Raw genomic sequence first — 23,356 nt, 5'->3', positions numbered from 1 at the left:
AGATTATGAAAAATTTCTTCACTGCAAAAGGGTTGTCAGTCATTGGAACGGGCTGCCCGGGGAGGTGGTTGAGTCTTCATGAGGTGTTTAAAAGGCATATGGATGTGGTGCTTAGGGACATAGCTTAGTGGTAGATTCAGCAGTGTTAGGTTAACAGTTGGACTCGATGATCTTAAGGGTCTTTTCCAACATAAATGATTCCATGATTCTATTCTGTGATTCTGTAAATGAGTTGACCATGGCTATTAAAGAGGATCATATGATTTCATTTAGTTTTGTAATGTTTTTAGTGCTCATATGTTACATTTAGGTTGAACTTACTCTTGCTTCTCAAAGTGATATTTCTTAATAGCAACATTATATAGATTAGGGATTGAGAAAAACAATTAGTAATTTTTAGTGTTCAGGTTGGAAGTGATGAAAAAGGTTCTGTCAGGTTTTTTTTATCCTGTTCCACTGTTTACTTGTGCGAATAGTGGAGTCTTACACCCCAGTTCAATAAATCTCTTTTTGTAACTACCCTCCCATTTATGTAGCGCTGCCTTTTTTTTCCTTCTTGTCCTTGACCTTATCAATTATGCCCATACATCTGTTTTTGGGGTCATGTGGCAAGTCTTATTGAAAAAACGATTCATATAAAAACAATGAAGTGGCAAAAAATATAGTTGCTTTTATCAATAAATTCCCTCATCCCTTTTGCCATGTGGCCCCACAAGTACCTGTATCAATACATTTGAAGGGTATTGTGGAGGTTGGTACTGTTTGATCTAGCATTGATGCCCAACCCCATGTTCATTAAACCACACCCTCACTTTTAAATCTTTAATTTAGGCAAGAAATACAGAACAAAGAGTTTACTCAGATTTTTTTTTTCAAGAGAACAGCCACCTATGAATGCCTGAACCAAAAATAGCGAACTAAGATGTAGAGATAGATTATGGGCTTATTAATACCTAATTGGCTTGAACAGTTTTTTAAGATGACCTTTTTGTGTGTTGAGATAGCTTTACAGCCTGTTCTAGTAGAACATGAATTGCCAACTCTCCAGATCAATGAATAGGCGGCACTTTATTATAGGAGTCATTTTGTAAAAGAAAAAATGTATACTATAATTTTCTGGGCTCGTATGTTACTCTGAAAGAAAAAATAAATGGATGGACAGCTTATATTGCTTTTTATGGTTTCAGTTCCATAGTTATCCAATTCAATGGAAAGCTGTTCATGCAGGCAAGTTCAGTATGTTTAGGCAACCTCTGTTATTAAAGAAATTGTGCATGTACAGAACCTAGCAGTTGAAAGCAGCAAGACTTCATAATCCTGGAAACCGAGACTATAACAGTTCTTAATACATGATTTTTCAAGAAGAAATGAAGAAAATAACCCCAGAAATCCGTAAGCTTGTCGTTTAACACTTACATTGAGACAGCAGGTGGAGCTGGAGGAGTTGTGCTTTTGAACCACTGCAGAAAGAATAAGATGTGAATGAATCACAAGAAATAGAAGTGCAGAGCTTTTGTTAATGTATTTGATAAAGGAAAATTCCAGCAGGATACAGTCATGTTGCCTTCTAAAGGAAATTAAATTGTTTAAAATAAGCGTAAAGCATATATTAGAAAGTTACGGGAAAAGAGTATTTGTCTGTGTTTAAATACCAAGCTGAAGTAGGATTCCCACCCACCCACCCCCCTCAAAAAAAAAAAAAATGCCCCTGCAGAATTTTTATTTCAAGACCTTTGCATGTTTCATGGGGAGGTCTGAAGATCTGTGGGGCAGATTTTTGTTTCTTAATTTTTATGATTTACTTTGATTTAGAAGAAATGGTCAATGAAGAACTTACAAACTATGTTTGCATTTCAATTTTTTTCATTTTTAATTAATTAAAAGCATAAGGTAAATGTTCAAGTAAAGACTTTCATATAGTATGCAGGGGAAAAAAAACAATCCAGTTTTACATTCAGTTTTATTATGAATTTCATAGGAATCTATATCTGAGGTTATAGATTATATCAGAGTTCTCTCACTGCTGGGAATGATGTCAGATAGATTGTTTATGCAGCATGAATCTTTATCCATAGCATGCAAGTGCTATTGACATAAAAAAGTCCATGTTTCTCTCCAGTGTAAAGAAACATGAGATGACAGGTAACAAGTAGTAGTAGTAGTAAACAGAAGCATTATATTTAAGTATAGAAAATATGTGAGAAAATTTAAATGATATTGTTTGCATGATCATGAGCTAACTTTGAAGGCTATTATTTCAGTTTTGGTTTTCTGTTTATTTATATAGTTAGAATTCATAATTAGTAGACCACAGTTATACATATTTTTAAGGAGAAAAATAAATCTGACTTTATTGAAGGGAGATTTATTTATATTTTAAATTTTTCTAGGTCTATTATTTGGAAAGTTTTTAAATCTCATGAGTGAGAAGAAGGATGCACAGTTATACAGTAATGAAACAAGGCAAAGTTTTATAACTTTTGATGTGCAAGGTAAGTTTTTTCTCCTATTTTGAGTATTAATTTAATTCTAAAACAATTAGGCAAAACAGAACATATGAAGGAAATGAAAGAGACATTAAGATGAGATGTCCTGGATGCTACAAAGTTAAGTATAATAGTACCAGACTAACAAAAAATCATGATGATATTGCTATAAATAAAGTCAGGGTTAGTAGACTGCAGCATTTGATGGTAGCACTGGATTGTCTTTTGTTCTGTGAGCTCCTCCAGCTGTGGAAAGAAAGAAATATCTAGCCATTCACTCTATCTACTTGCTGTTACTATCTCTCATTGTTTCTCTATTACTCATACTCGTGCATCTCCACTTGCTTATTTGGGCTACATATTTTACAGATTTCGGTCCCTGGTGATGGCTACAGATATATCTTACTTCTTATGATAGACCAAGGAAGGGAAAGCAAAGCAACAAGGATTTTTTTCTCTTGTTCTTGTTGGGAAGCATATGTGGTGATTCTTATTCATGCCTGCTAGGCAGCAGAGGATCTCCCATCACAAACTGAAAAATGGAAAAGTTCATCAGGAGCCTGTGAACTGATGGACATTCAGATGATCCTTTTAATTTTGCGTCCTGACCTGAGGATAGGTCTATGGTCCTTGAAAAGAGGGAAAGCGAAACATACGGCAGATCTGATGTTGGGATGATCAGATAAGCATGAACTGAGCTTTTTGCATGAGCTAAAAGTGACTTTTGAAGTGTTATTTTTAGTGAATTATTTCAAAGGACCTGAGTGCTTCAAGCACTGTGCTTTTGTTTGTCTCGCTCTCTGCTGTACACAATCTGTGATAGCCGTGTTTGAGATGCTTTATTTTCCAGTTGTATCTGGAAGTGAATTCATAACCTAAGTGATTGATCAGTTGGTATTATTCTGATACAATACAATGTATTCAGGATCTTAAGTCTGCAGCAGGATTAAACTGAATAAGACATTTTTTATGACAGAAAAAATTTGACACACATTTTGCTCAGAGTAATTATGTCAGTAAAAATGATAGACTTGAAATGTAATTTTGCATATTTTAGAGTCTGTATTTTCAAAGTTTTACAAATCTGAACTTTGCAAATCAAAATGTCTGCTTCTAAAGTTAAAATAAGAGAGTTGTAGATGTTGTAGGCACAGTACTTCTGAAACGGGTTCACAGTGGCAAAAAGGATTAATCTTCCTTAGACTGTTCGTCTGTATAATGTAGCTATCCTAAAATATTTTGTGACTACAGTAACTTAAAAAGTATATAACCATTTCAGAAATGTGAATTGATAGCTCACGTGCAAACATAATTGTATTAAGTATTTTTTTTAAAAAAACTTAATTTATATTATTTTTCTCTTGTCTAATTTTGATTTAAAAGATGGAGGATTTTCTACTTTTGAGGACTTCAAGAGAGCCTGCAATTCTTTTTCTCCTAAGCTGTCTGAAAAAATCATAGTTGAAGCCTTCAGGTAAGATTAACAGAGAGATCCTTATTCCTGGATAGCAGGCTTTTTGTTGTATGCGTTTCAGTTAATTGAAATTATTTGATTCTATCATGCAGCTGAAGATATAAGCTTCACCACTTTACTGTTTCAATGCCTTTAATGATAAATACTATAAATTTAAGTAATGTGTAAATAATTAATATAAATTATATAAATAGAAATAATAAAAATAATAGCTATAATTAAAATAATAAATATTACCTGATACATAAAGTAATTTGTTGCCTGTACTGTTTCCTAAGAAGCCTAAAATTATTTGATTTTACATTTTCCTCCTGTAATCAGGAAATCAACATTCAAGAGCTGTCTCTTGAAAAATTCAGTTAAACTGTAGTGCATATTGCAAGACAGTAGTGATGAGATTTCTTGCAAGGTGAGATTGGCTCCAAGTGAAAGGATAAAATTTTGAGGCTAATTTGCAGCTCATAAAAAATTGATCTTCTGCAGTTGCTAGTAAACATTATTTTAAAAATGTTTTGGAAAACACTGTATTGCAAAGGGTAGAAATTTCTTTTTGTGATGTCAATGGTTTGTTTGGAAGTAACTGAGTTATTGAAAGAAGTCCTTCACTTTTGTAGACATGGTGTCAGATAGCTTGCTCAGAACCATCTTTAGAAGGCGGGGTTAGATTTTAGGTTGTTCTTCATTTTGCAGTATCTGGAGCCATGGTACAAAGCATTGTAGCAGGACAAGAATTGGTCTGTACATATGTCAAGCCACTGACATACAGTCATAAAATCAAAGTGTAGCATGACTCATGAATGTCTTAGATGGTAATCTTGCGGTTTTGCACTAAAGATGTAACACATTTTGGGGAAAGTAATTATTTTAAGAAGGTTTGCAAAGTTGTATGGTGTGGTTTTTTTGATGTCCAAGAGATTTTACTATCACTTTTTGGTATATTGTCAATAAATAAGCAGGAAAATGTAGACAGAATAGCTGTAGGTTTTACCTTTTAAAAATACTTTATTTTAAGGACTTCTATGAAGACCCTAATGTCCAATTTTTCTGCCCTGTGAGTAAAATGTTTTTCTTGAATATTAATGCTTTTTAGGTCAGAAAAGCATATGTAGTTGCTATTCATATTGTTTTATTTTGCATTTTTACATATATTTTTTCATTAGCTTTCTCATTTGAAAAATTGTCAAATAAATTCAGACTTAGCTTCATATTGTCAAATAGTTCTGAAAATTTGTGGCCCATTTTTCTGTCAATGAAACTCCCCAATTTCAATTTTAAATCCTAATCATGATAAATTTAATAAATTAAGGAAAGTTCAATCAAATATTATGGTATACTATGTATCTATTAAAGATGACATCCCATGATCAACAATAGCTCTTAATGCTAGCATATTAGTCTGTAAATAACCCAGTCCAGCAAATGAAACTTGTGATTGCATATTTATGAACAAGGTATGGAACCTGAAGAGAAACACACAAAAAATTCTTTTTCAAGAAGTTTGCATGTTTTTTCAGCTACCTTTGAAAAAAATTTCACAATAGTGTGGTGTAATACAGATCTCTTTATGACTGAACAGGCCAAATCTGCATGGATCTCTTCAGAATTGGAATTTGAAATTAGAGTCCTCAATACTCTTTTAGGTACACACCCTTTTTGGACAGTTCTTTTAACTGTTGGTGTATATGTTGAAATTTATGTAGGGAAACAGAGTGAAGACTTTTGTCCTAAATTGAATTATATGATTAAAACTGTATGAAAAGAAAGCCAGAGGATATACTTTGGATATTAGGTATTTGTCAGAAGCTTCAATGTATCTGTAGCACAAAATCCACATCACAATGGATTACTAAAACAAACAGAAGATATATAATTTCATATTTATAGCTATGTTTCTTGTTCTTCCCTCTTTTTAGTACAGAGATCAAAATTAAGTTTTGCAACTGAACATAGTTTTGAAATATATTTTTGCATTAAGTGAAATAATTTGCAATTCATATACATTTGAGATGTTTAGCATCTTTAGGTGTGATGACTCTGATCAAGTGTGAGTTATAAAACTGCATATAGAGCACACAGAGATCATGTCTGTTGAGCAAGAAGTTTATGCTGGGGACCCAGTATCTGTATGACATTTGTTGAGGGAGTTACTTGGACTAATTCTAGCCTGGTCAACAGACTGAATGATCACTAGAAGTTTGAGTGCTTCGGATGCATGCCGGGAGCACGTCTTTCAGTGTAATTTCATCTGGAAGGGGTGCAGTTTATATACTGTGATCACTGTGATGTTAACCGTAGTACAATCAGTGGGGAAGACTGGGAGTCTTCAATGTTCAAAAAGAGCATTCCAAATCTTAAGTAAAACATAGTGACATATGGAGACGAAGAAAACAAGAAAGCTTAATTGGTGTATTTCAGAGCTTTTTGAAATTGTTATATGAAAAGGGTTTTTAATGTTTATAAAATTTTCACTTTGGTGGAAATGCTTTCTCCAAACCAAGTCAGGTATTGGTGGGATCCTTTAATTTGGAAGTTTGCATGTATTATTTTCTTATACTTAGAATGAATAAAAATGTTACAGCGCAAGCTAGGTCTCTGGTTAGTGCCAGAAAGACTAGAAGGAATCGAAAGGAAAGGGAAGTAGGAAAAAAGTTAAAGGCAAGTATATAATACTTAGCTTCTCTACTTACCATAGAGAGCAGAGAATTATTTTCTGCTACAGAGTGTAATTCTCAACATATTCTTACACGTAAAAATGAAAAAAAGTGTAATTCTACACTTGTAGAAATATCAGTAATTGATTTACTTAAGAATGAAGGGCCCCACCAAAGTAATTCGGCTTTCAGATAAAACAGGCTTGATTTGTAGGCGTTCAAAATGCTCATAATAAGGCATCCATACATGTTGAACTGATTTTAAGAAACTTGAGCCTTGGTAATGGAATTGCATCTTTCATTCATGTATTTTATTAATATTAAAATAGTCTTAAAATATTTAATATAATATAGTAAGAAGCTAAAGAATAACAGATTATTTTTCTAACCTACCGGTAAACAGCTGTTATGCTCAAAACCTTTTTGTGACTACAAAGGAGACACAACTGATACATAAAGCCAGTATTTGTTTTTACTATATAGTGAAATCTTAGAAGTCTAGTCAAAGAACTATTGTTAGTACAGATTTAATAATTGAAAAAAAAAAAGAAGGAAAATAACATACTAATAAAAGGATACTATGCTAAAAAAAGTCTCAATGTGGTTAAAAATATTATACATCTCCTATCATATACCCCTCTTCCTGTGGTTATTCTCAGCTTTCCACTGTCCCTCAGTCCTGAGGCTGACAAGTTCAAGACAGGCATGGTAGGGTGAATTGCCATTATCCTGAGTTCTTCACCAGAAGGAGTATGATATTCATATTGATGTTTTCTTCTCTCTCACTCTAGCATCTGCTTTGGGTCACTATTATATGTTTTCCAACACAATTTACACCTTCCTCTTTTTTGTTGGACTACAAGCCCACATTGCATCATTTTATGTATTTTAGATAACTTGTTCTTTGCTCTCTTTGTTATCCATAAAACTACTTCTGTCCAGCTCCTGTGTCTGCATTTCTTTAACTGACAATTGGCGAGTTGTTTATAGTCTTGGTCCTCCAATGTCAGCCTGTGCCCTGTATCTTAACACCCTGTCCCTGTACTCCTTTACTCTATATGCCGTGTCTTTACTTCTGAAGGCTGCTGCTATCATGCCTGGTCCATATTTCTCTACATCATTATCTTAAACTCATAAATATTTCATTTTACATAGAAAAAATTCTTGTTACTACTGTTTGTATAAAGGTGTTTATACTGTATAAAGGTAAGAAGAACAAATTAGGCATAGCCACCTGGTCCTTAAAAGAACTGCTGTTAAAGGTAAAGCGAGTAAAATCTCCAGGCAGGTCAAGCAAGTTCAGACAAAGTCTGACCAGCCTCAGTCCTCAGACCTTGCAAACTCAGTACAGAGTTTGTGGTCTATTATTAGCAATGGCTGTACTGTATTTACTGGAATACAGGGCTATGAAACATACAGTTACTATCTCTACTGTACATTAACATTGTATATTCCATTATAAATGAGTAAAGATGTAGTGAGTTAATCTGAATTGGTAATAGAGCTTCAGGATGGAGTGGTTGTGTTAAACGCTCAGTTTTATGAGAGAAAAAAGATACCTCATTCAGTAGTGTTTCTAAGTGTAGTGAGTGAGTGATTTAGGTTTTGGTGTGTTTTGTTTTGTGGTTTTTTTTAAATTCCATGGGAATAGGACCAAACACAAACATATTTTCATCTTATATTGACAAAATGATATTTAATGTAGACATTCTTTCTCCTGAGGGATTGTTTTCTTAAAAATGTCAGTAATATACTGCACTGAGCTGTCACTAAATTTTGCAAAATGTGGGTAAGTTTTCAGTTTATATTTGATTGTATCAACTGTCCATAATCTTGCCTGAACCATAGCGTAACATTTATTATTTCTGAGCTAATATTGCAGTTATATTGAACAAAATGCTCAAGTACTTATCATGCACCTGATTAAAATGCCGTCATACCGTAAAAAGTCAACATTCTTCTCACAGGAGTTGCAGAAATACCTGCTAAGGTAAATGATGTGATATGTTCTTTCATGGTGGGGCCCTTTGTAATGGGTAACACACACAAGAATTTCTATAATGCTGCTGTTCTGCTTGTAGCTACATGGATATGAAATGTGACAAGTCCTCTGCAGTAATAATTTGTGATAAATGGCTGTCTGTAAGTGAACATGATGTCTTTTAAAGTGGGATTCAAATTCTTAAAAAAAATATTTCAAGTACTGTTTTCCTTTTTTGTTGAGAATATGAATGTCATATTTGAATTATACAATATTATTAATTACTGCTGCTGAGAAAATATTTGTCTTAGCTGTACCATTTGTTTAGAAAAAATAGGTTATTTGTATGCTAAATCCTGAGACCATGATAATGGAAATAGTGACAGAAGTAAGCTGAAAACCAATCACATATGAATGTGAGTGAACCTATAAATGATGAAAAATGTCTTACAAACCAAAAGTAGACAGAAAAGTCTCATACAGTTTTTAAAGCTAGCAAGCATAAATCAGATCTTAAGGAAGAAAAGAAGACGTTCATGATCTGCATTTTATGCTGCTGTGCCTTTAGATTGATAGGATCACACACAAGAGGTATATTAGTACTTTTGTATGTATTGGTACTTTCCATACAAAAAGATGACCTAATTGTCTCGTATTTCTTTCATGTAATTATCTAGTAATGAGAAAATAACCTGTTTTTCAGAGCCACCCCATGGAAGAAATCTTATGCTCCTTTATGCAAGTTTGATTTATAGACATGTACTGCAGAGCACAGTGAATATGAGACATTATTCTTCCTATGGCTAGTTGCCATGGAAACATAGTACACAGTACAATGTCATTCCAGCTCTAGTGATGCCTGCAGTAGTTTATTCCTTTGTTATTCTTGTTTCTTAAGCAACTGTCTTGCAGCCTTTCATGTTATCACACTTCATCACCTATACAAGTCCTTTTCCTTATCTCTTGAGAACCATCTCTAATAGAAAAGATCCATTTTTTTTGTCTACTCATGCACCTAAGTGTATGTACCTTTTCTTTTTTCAAATCATGGGTTAAAAGCTTGTCCTGTGCCCACAAATAATATACCATTGCCCTAAAACTGGTAAAAGAAGATGGTAAACCAGTCTGAACATCAAAGTGTAAAGGACGTGGCTCAGCATCTTTATTTACTCTCTCCTATCAGGGACTGGAGTTGAGAATGTCTTTCTGTAACTGGTATCTCACTCCAGGAAGACAACAAGTACAAATAATCCAACAGCTCCTAGCTCTCCTTAGCTGGCATTTGTGAGTTGGACAAAAATCCAACAGCTTTCTTATAATACCCACTGTGTTTCATGCTTGTGAGATGAGAGGAACTGGAAAGGGGAAAAGGAGATCACAAATTAATCTAAGAAAGTACTAAGTGTTCAGGAGGAAAAGAGTCAAACTGAATGGTTTTTATATTGAGAAGCTGTACCCTAACACAAGTTCTTTTTCAAGGCAGTACCTATTTCATGATGCATTGCACAGGGAACCAATACACAATTAAGGCTGTATGTATCCCAGGTACTGCCTAAGTGGGGCGATACTTGGAGAGAAAACACACATGGTTGAAAACATTTTCTAGAGAATTCTGAGTTAACACCTAAAGATAGATGTATCTTTTGGGTAATACTAATAATGAGGTCTGGGTTGTTTTTTTGTATCTAGAACCCTGTAACCAATTTTGTAATCCAATTACTTAACGACGTACTTTGCTACTGATGGTGGGTTGACCCTGGGCAGCAATTAAGCACCCGCCCAGTCACTCACTAACTGCCCCCACAGTGGGATGGAGGAGAGAATCAGAAGAGTAAGAGCAAGAAAACTCGTGGGTTGAGATAAGGACACTTCAACAAGTGAAGCAAAGTTGTACCTGCAAAAAAACCCGAATATAGAATTTATTCACTACTTCTCATTGGCAGGCAGAGATTCAGCTGCTTCCTGGAAGCAGCATGCCTAATAGTTACTTGAGAAGATAAACACCGTAACAACAAATGTGCCCTCCTTCCTCATCCTTTCCCCAAGCTTTTATTAATGAGCATGTCATAGAGTCATAGAATGTTTTGGGTTGGAAGGGACCTTTAAAGATCATTTAGTCCACCGCCTCTGCCACAGGCAGGAACATCTTTCAGTAGACCAGGCTGCTCAAAGCCTCATTCAACCTGACCTTCAATACTTCCCAGTGATGGGGCATCCACAGCTTCTCTGGGCAATATGTTGCAGTGTCTCATCATCATCACTGTAAAAAGTTTCTTCCTGATAGCCAATCCAAATCTACCCTCTTTCATTTTAAAGCTATTGCCTCTGTCCTGTCAATACAGGCCTTGGTGAAAAGTCTTTCTATGGTTTACTTATAAGCCCCCTTTATATATTGCAAGGCTGCAAAAGGGTCTCCCTGGAGAGACTTCTCCAGGCTGAACAGCCTCAACTCTTTCAGCCTTTCTTTTATTGCAACAATAGGTGATGTAGGTCTCTTTACAGCATGAGCAACAAATTTCATATAGTATGGAACATTTGTTTTGTCAGTTTAGGTAAGCTGTCCTAGCTGTGTCCCCTCCTAACTTCTTGCCCTCCTCCAGCCTACTCACTAGGGGAACAGAGTGGGGAAAAAGAAAGCCTGGAGGTTGTGCAAGCACTGCTCAGCAATAGCCAAAACATTGGTCTGTGGTCAACATGGTTCTAGTCACAGATCCAAAACACAGCACCATTGGTGCTACTGTAAGCAAAATTAACTCCATCCCAGCCAGGCCTAGTATACTACTGTAAATTCAAATTATTAATTCGTTCTAACACTCGTCTAATAAAAACCATCGCTAGCTAAATACTGCAGGAACTGGGCATACTGTTCCTATGGATCAGTAAGCTGTTATACATCTATTTCATATCTAGTGAAAGCACAGAGCTTTCATATTAAAAAAAAAATCTGACACCAAATCATCCCAACAAAAATTTTAAATAGAATTTCTAGCAGATATGACCCTGGTCTTTTTGTTTTTCCAAACCTACAGAAAATTAATTTAAAATGTTGAAGTTTTTTGTGTATCACTTTATCTGAAGAGAAAGGGACTGCTAAAATAATTGATATAAGTACACATATGAATTTTTGCATGTTTGAGAGCAAAACCTAGCACGCAAGTGTTATACAGTACATGCACATTTATATGCCCATTCCTTCTAAATAGTTCAATCATATTAATCATTGGCCAATGCTCCAATCTATCTAGATCCTTCTGCAAGGCTTCCTGTCCCTCAAGAGTCAACAGCACCTCCCAGTTTGGTGCCATCAGCAAGCTTGTTAATGGTGCATTCAACTCTTGCATCCAGGTCATTGAAAAATCTATTGAACACAACTGGCCCTAGAACTGAACCCTGAGGAATGCCACTGGTGACTGGTCACCAGCCACATGTAGCTTTCACTACAACACTTTGAGCTCTGCCCTTCAGCCTGTTCTTCACCCAGCACACCATAAACCCACTCATCCCACAGCTGGATAATTTTTCCAGAAGGAAGATGTGAGGGACAGTATAAAAAGCCTTTCTAAAATCCAGAAGAACTACATCCACCACCTTCCTTTCATCCATATCATACCATAGAAGTATATCAAAGCAGTTAAACAGGACTTTCCCTTTTTGAACCCATGTTGACTACCTGATGATTGCACTATTTAAATGCCATTCAATACTACATAATTTTTCTAGGAACTGAGGTTAGACAAACAGGTCTGTAGTTCCCTGGGTCTTCCCTCACACCCTTTTTGTGGAAGTGGAATAACACTGGCTGGCTTCCAGTCAGCAGGGACCTCCCCAGACTCTCAAGACCTTTGGTAGATGATAGAGAGGGGTCCTGATATAACATCTGCTGTTCCTTCAGTACTCTGGGGTGAATCACATCAGGCCCCATGGACTTGTGAACATTAAGGTGAAACAGCTGATCCCTTACAATTTCAGTGTCCGCAAAGGAAAAATCGCTGTTCCCACAGTAGTGGTCCTCTAGCTTAGGGAACTGGGCAGCCCAAAGTCTATCATTACTATTAAAGACTGAGGCAAAAAAATGCATTGAATATAGTAGAATAATATAGTATGAGTAGTAGATAATATAAATAGCAATAACTCTTTGCAAGAGCAAAGGAGGTTTGCAAAGCCTAGGGTCCCTTTATAGTAGAATAAAACCGTGACAAAATAAAAAAGAGCCAGTTTACAGCATAATAAAATAAAAGGCTTCTGTCAAATTGTTAGCCAGTTTTCTTTGGGTTTAGATTTTGTTCTTTTTTTCTTACAATTTCTGCTGCATTTTGAGAAAACTAATCATCATCAGAATTGCAACACAATTGAAAAAGAGATATTGTCATATTACATCCTAACAAAAATTAATAGCTAGTTTAAAGAAATACCTGATGACAGCACTTGTTTTTAACATGACAGACTAGGTTATTACTTGATTTAATAAATGCTTTTGAGTTAATTGGCAGCATGTACTGTTTATTACATAGCTGCACAGTGTCCATTTACTTCATCTTTAGTATTTTGTTTGAATTAAGGATGAAATATTATTGATAGCATTTAAATTATGTATGTGCTCTTACCAATACTTATATTCCTTAATTGGACGAAGTTTATAAAAGTGTTCATGTTTCAGCTTTACAGGAATTTCTGTGAGTTTTTTAACTGACTTCTTATAAGGCTTGTAAGATAATGGGTGTCCCCTCGCTGATACCTTTGGAACTTAGAGACTGGTTTCAGCGAAATATCACAAAGAGCTGAGATCAAATAAATAATTGAATTTCTGGAAATTTCCTAAAAATAGGTGAACAAAGAAGAAGAGAGAGATGCTGTAAGTACCTCCAACAGAGGAAAAGGCTGTTATGTGAGTTAATGAATCTTAACAGTCATCACAGAGTCTACGTGGAAGCAAGACCTCATAAAGGCCCAACTGCAGAGAAGCTTCAGACAAAGATTTTATCATAGACTCTGAAGTCAGTCAATCATAGGGTGGAAATCTACAGGAAATCAGGCATTGTTAGCTCAACTATTCACAGAATTATTTGTTTCATATGATTTATAACTGATGTATTCTTCTGTTGTAATATTTCCCTTAGAAGTTTGAGAAGTACAATGCCATAAATCCTGAAAGATAATAATCTAAGATGATTTCTGAATTTTTAAAATGTATCCATTGAATTTTTCCTCCAAATTTTGTAAATTGTGCAAATTTTCTTAAAATGAATTTAATGGTGGGAAGATTCATTTTTAATCATGGAATCCTAAAAAAATAAGTTTACAGATACCCTTGAGCATATGCTGGATCTTGTGTTATGGTACATTAATGATACTTGTCCTGGTTTCGGCTGGGACAGAGTTAATTTTCTTCTCAGTAGCTGGTACACTGCTGTGTTTTGGATTTGGTATGAGAATAATGTTGTTAATACACTGATGTTTTAGTTGTTGCTAAGTAGTGCTTATTCTGCTCTGCCAGTGAGCACGTGCACCAGAAGCTGGGAGGCAACATGACTGGGACAGCTGACCTGAACTAGCCAAAGAGATATTCCATACCATAGACTGTCATGCTCAGTATATAACGTTGGGGGACAAAGAAGGAAGGGGAGGACGTTTGGGGTAATGGCATTTGTCTTGCCAAGTAACCATTCACCTGCTTCCCTGGAGATGGCTGAACACCTGCCTGCCAATGGGAAGTGGTGAATAAATTCCTTGTGCTTGTGTGCCCAAATTTTGCTTTACCCATTAAACTGTCTTAATCTCAACCCAGGAGTTTTCTCACTTTTAGTCTCCCAGTTCTGTCCCCCATCCTGACACGGGGGGAGTGAGTGAGTGGTTCTGTGGTGTGTAAGTTGCTGGCCAGGGTTAAACCACAACAATACTACAGAAGAGGAGTCATCAGTACACAAATTCACATGATCATGAAAAAGGCCCCCGCACAGCACAATGATGTACCATGGCAAGAGGCAATGTATACAAGTTCTGACATGGGAAATTCTATCTGCATATGTGAAAAAAGTCTTCATTGTTGAGGAGAATTATCATTGCAATAGGTTACCCAAAGAAGTGGTGGAATCTCCTTCCTGGAATAGACAGGGCCCTGTGTAAGCTAATCTGAGGCCCTTCTTTCAATATAACCAGGTCATGCCCAGAGATCCCTTCCAACCCAATTGTATGATTCTGTGCTTCTGTGATTTCTGTTGCAGCACAAGAACCTCAGAAGTTAAAGTATATTCAGTAGCACTTGAGAAACTTAACTAAGGACTAGGGTCACACATTACACTAGGCAATAGAAAAATACTCAGCAAAATACCATTTCTTTCCCAAAGATCTTGTGACTTACCACTCAACATGTGGTAATACATATGAGAGGCAGTAGATTCCAGAACCCAAGTTCTTCTCTTCTTCTTAGAGAAATGAGCTATGGTTCTCTGGGAGCTGAGGACATTTTGCAAATGCAGTACCTCCACAGTTTTGACCTGTTCCATATAGCTCAGTTAGACAGACTGATTATCCTTAATGTTTTTGGAAAATGATCTTAAGACTCAGAAACATATGCACCTGTCACAGAACACAAACTGGAATGGTAAAAGAGAAGTCAGTGTGCCAAAGCAAAAGATTCTCCTGCATTAGATAGAGTTGAATTACTGTCATTACGTGGGTCAGTAGTCTGCATCAGGCCTGAGGCTATGTTAGGTAAGATGTGTCTTCTGCCAAAAAGATAGCAATAAATGGTGGGTTTTTATTCCCAAAAAGATTGTCTAGTATGAGCGTTTGGTGATAGATATTATAGATAAAAGAGTGATTAAGAGTGCTTCACTGATGTGCTCTGGATAAAATTTCAGTGTTGAATTGTTGGTAATTTGAGTCAACGGATTTTTTTAACTTCATAAGGAGTTCTTTTAACAAACTGTGGATTTGTGGTCGGTATGCCTTTGCTTGCTTTTTTCTTTTACAAATTCTAATGTAAGAAAGAACATATGTGGCTTTCTCACAGAACTTCAGCTAGTACAGAGAAAGCTCTATTCAATCACTGATTCAGGGGAGTCAAGAGGATTCCATTTCCTGTCATTGTGAACAGTTTTCAGATATTCCAAATAAAATGCTGGCCATTTAGGATCCTTTGTTAATATCATCCTTGAGCACTTGCAGTACTTAACTGCTACATATTCTGGAGAAATATACCCTCCTGTGTTATTATTTTGTTTGAAAAGAGCTTTCCGTGAAAGGCCTTAATTGCCCCACTCTAGGCTTGCTTCTCTCAGACATGACCAGAAATTATGGCTTCAGATTTCTTCACTTTGTGTTTGTGTACTGTAGCAGTTGTAGGAAAGGTAATTGATTCACACTAAATTATCTTCTCCTTTGAAAAAAAGATCCTTCATCAAAATTTCTCACTCCATTTGTCTTTGGTTTCTAGACTCTTAAAGGCTTACAATTTCAAATCCTTTCATCCTGTCCCACCCCATCCCTATGAATTCACAGCTTTTTTTGCCCCTAATTTTCTTTCTTTGTCTATGTTGGTTATTAACTAGGAATAGGAAAAAAACTTGTTAGTGAGTGAAGTGCTCAGTAATTATTCTTAATTTGGAACATCTGATGATGCCCACTGTGGTAGACAGGTAATGGGTGAGGAAGCTGTTCATTTGTCAGATACTCTGTTGTTATTCCCGTATTTCTGTAGAACAACATTCTTTTTCCTAGCAAGCATGTCATACTTTTCAAAAACTTTTAAATAATTCAAACTGTTACTTTCCCATATGAAACTTGTAGTTCCATTTCAACCAGGAACTGTCCGTGTCTAGGTGCTGTATCCTAGAATTGTGCAACAGCTGTGATTTCAATCTCTGCCTTGAACATAGACCATTCTAAATACTTTTTATGTGTTTATTTTCACAGCCAAAGCTGTTGAAGGTTTAAGTTAACAATTCTATCATGTGATATGGCATCTGAGTAACCTGATGTGACCTCTTCTCAATATTACTTATATTGTGATCCAGACGGAAATCAACAAGGCAAAATGAGCTGAGGAGCCTTTTGCCAAAAGCTGATGTACTACCAATGCTCTATGTCCTCTATTAGGGCTACTTGGCAGGACATCATCTTTCTATCTTGATATGGGAAATGCCATGTATATGCTGTATGAGTATGGCAGATGTATTCAATCTACTTCCAATTCTTACATGTGTTTAACAGACACTAAAGGTCTAAGAAATTTGTTCAGCAATTTGGATCATGGTTTCTTCTCTTTCAGGATGTTTTCCTCCAAGTTAATGATCAAGTACTGATAGGCTTTAGAGCTTTAAAGCACATTGCTGATGTCCAGACTGTTGCTTAGCTCAAAGCAGGGGTTCCCCTCCTCTTTTCCTTCCCCAATTCCAAATTTCTGCTAATAATCTAGAATTCACCAAGACTTCCTAGCCAGACAGGGTTGTGGTTTTTCCCCACTGTGGAGTCTCTTATACCAGTTAAAGTGTTTTCTTTACTGAGTTTGATTAAATATTTGAATCTTAAAGGAATTATGAAAGAATTGGTTTGGGAACTGCAAAGCAATTTGAACAAAACCAAACTTTTGCTGGATTATGATGTTTCAATCAATTACTTGATCGACTGCCTATTGAAATTATTGTTGGAATTATGTTAAGTAGAAGGCATCAGTATACATGTTCACTTTACAAACACTAGAGTACATTCCTGGGGTTGCTCAGACACATGCAGAGGTCATATTTTTTACACTCAACAAAAGCACAGGGAAACAAGTTTGGATCTTTCTATCAAGGTAACCCATTGATCCATATAGCCAAACAGCCTGCAGAAAAAGGTAAAGAAATGGTTTCAAGTCTCTAATGATTTGAAGTTTTATTCTCCAAGGTAGTTGTGGGTCTTTGCTGAAAGTAAGCCAAATTCCATAATTAAAATGCAGGTTTACTGTTGAGAAATTGATCAATCATCTCTGTAATTTAACTGCTAAGTATATTTAGCAAAGCAAAAATAATGATCCTTTTAAAACTATCTTGTATTAAGGAGCTGCGTTTTTTGGTTGATTTGTTGTGGGGTTTTTTTAGTATATTCCTAGTCAGCCTGTCTACTGTATATTACGTGTGTGTCTTTGTCCTCTAATTATAAACTTCTGTACTGTTAATATCTTTCAGAATGAAATAATTTTAGGAAATGAGTGAATGAACAACCCTTGTTTTCTTGACAGATAATTTTGATTCATCTTGTGTACTGTAACGACAGTGTCTTGTCCTTCACCTAATAAATACTAAACTGTAGTATCTTATACGTTGAAATCGCAAAGTTGGCAGAAAATTCTCTTCTTCCTCTATTGGTCTTTATCTGCTGTGTTTTTCTCCCATGAGTAACATTAATATGGTGTAGGGACTACAATGCCAAATGCAATGTTAATCCTTTACTTAAGTTAGTGAATATAAATACATAGTGACATTGTCTTCTGCTTATAGATATACATAATATTCTGTGAGTAGAATTTTTGAGCATGAGTGTTACTCCAATTTAAGGACCTAATAGTTTTTTCCTTATATTAATTCTAGAGTGAAAAGTAATAATTCTGAAAAAAATTAAACATTTTTGTGTAATTTTAAAGGGCATATCAAGTTTTATTTGAAAGAATTATGTCAACTGTTTAGTCTTTTCCTCTTGGCTTCCTGTGCTGGAAGGTTTATAAGTTCTTCAGCCGAACTTTTTTGTGCTGACAAACGTGCATCATAAGCATTTCAAATGGAGTTTTGTCTGGAGTCATCTAGTGAAAAAGGTCAGTAAGGAGTCACTGATGCATTTAATTAACAAGACTGTAACTAACTAATTTGTTCTCTGGCCCTCACCTTAATGTCATTCTTTTTTCTGAAGATTGATTTTAGTAAATGTGTGTTATGCTTATTTTCATGTATGTATATAGCACAGCCATTCTGTTTTACAGACTCATTCTTCTGCTTTTCATACTTTTAAAATCCTGACTGTTCAGGACTGGGAGCTTTTAATAGCTGGCTCCTTAGTGAATTTCCTTTTGCATTTGCTGATATCCATCATTTAGAACAAAGTAAACAATGGTCATGCCTCACATATGCCTAAAGATAACTGAGGAGGGTATGAATTTTAGTGACTATAGCTTCTGAAGTCAAGTGACAAATATTATTGGTGTTCAGAGATCATTGATTTCCCCCATGCAGTGTCAGTAGTTAAAATTTAATGGATTTGGAAAATACTGTTCTTACACATTAACTGTTCTCCATAGTAACGGCTTGTAATAGTTCGGACATTTTGGTCTTTTGTATTGTTTTATACGTTCACTTTTAGGGGTGGAAAACCTAAGTACTGACACAGAAATTGGAAATAACTTCTTTCTGTTCTTTACTTAATACAGTTTTTGGTAGAGGCAATTGCTAATTTAAGTCCAGAGCTCAATTAATAATGTCAAGAAATCTGTTGACAATCTCATAAAAATCTATAAAAAGTTTTAAATCTGTTTATGAAACATGGTAAGGCTTTTTTCACTGGCATGAATTGGAATGATCCTGTCTTGCCGAACTGAATGTATAGTGAAGAGGAACATATATACATTGGCTTCTTATTTGGTGCATATGATGTTATTCCATTTTAAAATCTTCATGACCTTGCAATGTAATAAGGTACCATGTATAGCCTCCTGGTCTCATGAATTCTTTCATGGTCCTGTGTCTCGATAGTAGGAGGCCTTTTACATGTTAAAGGAGTATTATCTACTACTGCAGCTTTAATAGGGAATCATTAAGCATTCTTGATAGTCTTTATGGTCATTCAGGTTAAATTGGTTTAATCTTCTTAAACTTCGGGAAAATCCAGCATGGTGGCAGATGTCCAGCCACAACCAGCAACAACCATGATTTGTTTTCGGTGACTAGAGAAATACGGGGTCTCTGGTCTGGTTGGTTTGTTTGCTGAGGCTGATGCTGCCAATGGTTCCTGATGGTCTGGGAAGAGTTTGTTGGCCAGTATATGCAGGGTCAGCTTTGCAGTTTTTACATATATAAAGATTCAGTCAGTTGAGACATATACTGCCTCTTACTCACCCAAACAACAAGGGAAAGGAAAAAGGTGAGAAGCATGAAGAGTATTGTAAAGTGAGAAGTCACTGAGGAATCAGGTTATTGTGGTAGGTAGATGAAGGAAATCTGTACAAGGCTAGATTCATTATTTCTCTACTGATTAAATGTCTTGTTTCTGCTCATCTAAGTAATTTTTTTTTCTGAAAGAGAAAATTGGATTGATGCTGACAGCATCTGCTATTTGGCAAGGCTAATTCCTCAGGACGTTATTAACCCCTTTCTACCCTGTCATAACTCTGTGTGGCTTTTTGAAGAGAATTTATTGAAATATTCCATGACTCTGAAAGAATGTAAGAGAACAAAATTGAATAGAGTTAAGGGAGGCTGAAGGATGGCGGGGGTGGTTTTCAATTTTCTTCATTTTCTACAATAGTTTATAACCAAGCATTTTCAATTTTTAGTGTTAATATGGACCCTTAAAAGTAGACACCTGTGATGCCTATATAGTAAGTCTTAAAAATGGTTCAGAGAAAGCTTACTAAAGTTAACCTGTTTGCTATTCTGTGTAGCTTTCAGGAAACATACAGGACCAAAGCTTTCGATTTCCTAATTGCTGAAGTAATCAGTTTATCCAAGAAATTCTGAGTTTAAATCCTACATTTGCTCCTGTGTCTTCATGACATCAAGTTTACACTTTTCTTTACCACCAAGACCCCACCATATTTATGAAACAAGGTCCATCTCCAGATGCTAACTCATGTTGTCTTTTGCCCTTCCTGCAGGTCCATTTTTGGTAGCCTTTTTCTCTCTTTTATTCTTGACTTCATCGCTCTGCCCAAATAAACAGATGCATTTCTTCATACAGAATATTTTCTGTATCATCTTTTTTGTTGTTAATAGAATAGAAACAGAAATGAAAAAAGAGCATCAACATTGAGTGTTAAAACTGTATCGGCTGTTGAGGAATTATTTTAAAAATTGTATAGATAAGCAACTTTGAACAAGGTGTAAAAAATCTGGAAATCAACAGCAATGTTGAATGGGATAAAGTACTGGAAAAGAATGACACAAATAGGAAGTAGAATGTGTTCAAAGATAAATGAATGTATCTCCTAATGTTATGCATGTTGCTTAGCAACAGGCAGTAAAAGTGTGGATGAACCAGTAAGTACAGAAAGTAATTAAAGGAAAGAGGCATGTGCATGACATGGTACAGTATAATAACCAGGAATACAAAAAAGATGAGAAAAGCCAAAATGGAGAAAAAACAGCTTGAAAGAATGTTAAGAGAAATATTGAAACTCTTTTTATTCTTTGTAGACTGATTTTTTCCCTGTACCATTAGCTAGAAAAAAATAGGCAGCAACTTCCTCTATAATAATGCCTTAATATAATACAGCTTACCCTAAGGAAACAAGAATTTTAAAATGTGAACTGACTATAAAGAAAAATATTTTAAACCTCCACAAAGTAATAAATTTTAAATATGATAAAAGTTTATTTTGCAACAGAAAATTAACACAGATTTTTAATTATTTCAGTTAACTAATCAGCATTTGAAATAATACTGTTCTCTTTTAGCAAGAATCCAATTTGCTCACAGTTTCAGCCTCTGAATCACTTCTTGAAAGAGTATGTTTGTGAGGTTCCTTTTACAGCTTCATTTTCTAATGCTTAAATAAAAATCCTTATAGTGGAGTTTTTCATTTAACTGTCTTAAGATATGGGTTGGAATTTATTATAAAAATAAATTTATATATAAAATATTTTTTTTATAAAATTCTACCAAAATGCATATTAGGCTTTTTTTTCTGCACCGTTGAATTAGAAGATTACAGAAGGGGCACCTAACATACACAGATCAATGAATGTGTTTAGAATTATTGTCTTGTAAGAGGAGTGAGAAGATCTGTGGTTTCTATATCTGCCAAAAGTTATTACATACTCTTCTGTGAGTTGCTGTACTGTTTGTGCCTCAGTTTCCTCGTCACAAAATGATGTTACTCACCAGCCACAGTGAACACATTAATATCATAAACATAAACGCTTTTACAAAGTTTGACTATTCATACAGTGATCACGTCATAATCGAGGACTGCATAATATTATTGTAAGGTATGCCTGTTATTACAAGAAACTTATTTTCATAATGTACATGATCAGTAAGAATGACTGAAAACCAGGCTACTTAACAATAGAGGTCAATCTAAATTAAATTCTACTCTGTTGTTCAGATGTAGTTTTTTAATATAAGTTATGGCTACAATAATTTGAATGAGGATTTGAATAAAGCCATGTTGTAACAAGGGGCTGAAATCTAAAATTGGTAGGAAGGACTCTACAGTAGGCATTTGGAAATTTGCACCCAAAAATATGAGACAATCTGGAATCCCCAGACTCTTGAGATTCTGTATTCCCCTACTCAGCAGGTATTTGTGACATCATTACAGTGTTTCAACTCCACATACAAGGATAAATGTTGCTAATATATATAAATATATATATATATGTATATGTATATTCGGTTGGCTCAATTGTAGGATAGATTCCAACTCTAATCATAAACTCTCTGGATACTATTCTACCCGTGTCTGATTTTTTGAAAACCTGGAAAAACTGTGTTTTAAAAGTTTGTTTTAAAAGGATATTAAACTTGCAGAATCAAGCAATCAAGGATGGATTTGCTGCATGGTTTTATTTGAGCTATTTGGAGATTATGCATTTTATAAGGGTCTTCAGTTATGTGACTACATAATGCTGTCTTTTCTAAAGAAAGAGTTCTCGTTTAATTGTTTCACTCGGAGTCATCAAGTGAAATTGTTCAATTAATGAGCATCTGCTCAATGTTATTGCTGAGTGCGTGGCCTTGTGCCTAGTTTAATCCATACCATTCAAACTCTGCAAGGTTAATTCACGTGTGATTAATCAAACTGTAAAGCCATTTTCATGTTACTGTATCCCTGGGTACTGCACCACCAGTAAATATTGAGACTTCCAGAGTCACGGACTGTCATTCTTGAAAGAGTAACCTTCTCTAAAAAAACCCAGTTAGGTGACAGAAGCTTCTTTGTGACAAGATAGGAGGATTAATATTTATCTTTGAAGGTTTGTAAAAGAACAGTATTCAGGACTAAATTTGCAAGAAAATCCCGTTGTTAACTAGGCCCTTTAAAAGCTTAGTCCCAGGTTGCATATAGAATTTATTTACTTGATAGATTCGGGTGGCTGTTCCAGTGGTTTCTTCATTCCAGTGTTTGCCTCATTGTCTGTCTTCCACTTAGCTGGGACACAGTGAGCAACCTAAATACAGTTTTCCAGAGTACTAAGGTACAAGCAGGTCTCAGGACTGTTAGGATATCACAAATTTAAGTGTGAAGATGGCATTTATTTAAGCAGAACAGTTATTTTTTTTATTTTATTGGATATAACAATGTTCTGTGTTAATAGCACTGCAACAGAAATCTGCTTTAAAATCAGTGATAAACTATGTAATACAGTGCCAAACTAAGTTGGCCACTGGTCTTCAAGTACTCTCTGTAAAAATGAATATCCCCAAAACATCAATGAAAAAAACCAAATTATTCCTGTTCTCGAGAACACAACATTACCTAAACCCAAAAGAAAATCCTTTGTCGGTTGTAATAGTGCTGGCTTTCCTTCCTCAGTCTTGATACGTTTGCATAGCTATTGCTGATTCCAGTTCT

The 23,356-nt window shown here is 35.3% G+C and overlaps 1 protein-coding gene across 2 annotated transcripts in view; it reads left to right on the top strand.

The window, feature by feature from the left end:
* EFCAB11 (EF-hand calcium binding domain 11) overlaps positions 1-23,356 on the top strand; it is an 81,074-nt gene that overhangs the window by 5,937 nt on the left and 51,781 nt on the right. For both annotated transcript variants that reach the window (XR_008748555.1, XM_055812872.1), the window contains exons 3-4: positions 2,391-2,492; positions 3,870-3,960. Coding sequence is in view for 1 of the 2 variants with exons in the window: in XM_055812872.1 (XP_055668847.1) it covers positions 2,420-2,492; positions 3,870-3,960 (164 nt within the window). In the remaining variant the exon portion in view is untranslated. The remainder of the gene's footprint in view (positions 1-2,390; positions 2,493-3,869; positions 3,961-23,356) is intronic.

The sequence above is a fragment of the Falco peregrinus genome, chromosome 1 (genome assembly GCF_023634155.1).
Source record: "Falco peregrinus isolate bFalPer1 chromosome 1, bFalPer1.pri, whole genome shotgun sequence".
Lineage (NCBI taxonomy): Eukaryota > Metazoa > Chordata > Aves > Falconiformes > Falconidae > Falco > Falco peregrinus.
Note: the sequence above shows the minus strand (reverse complement) of the source record. Positions and strands in the feature narration are given on the sequence as shown.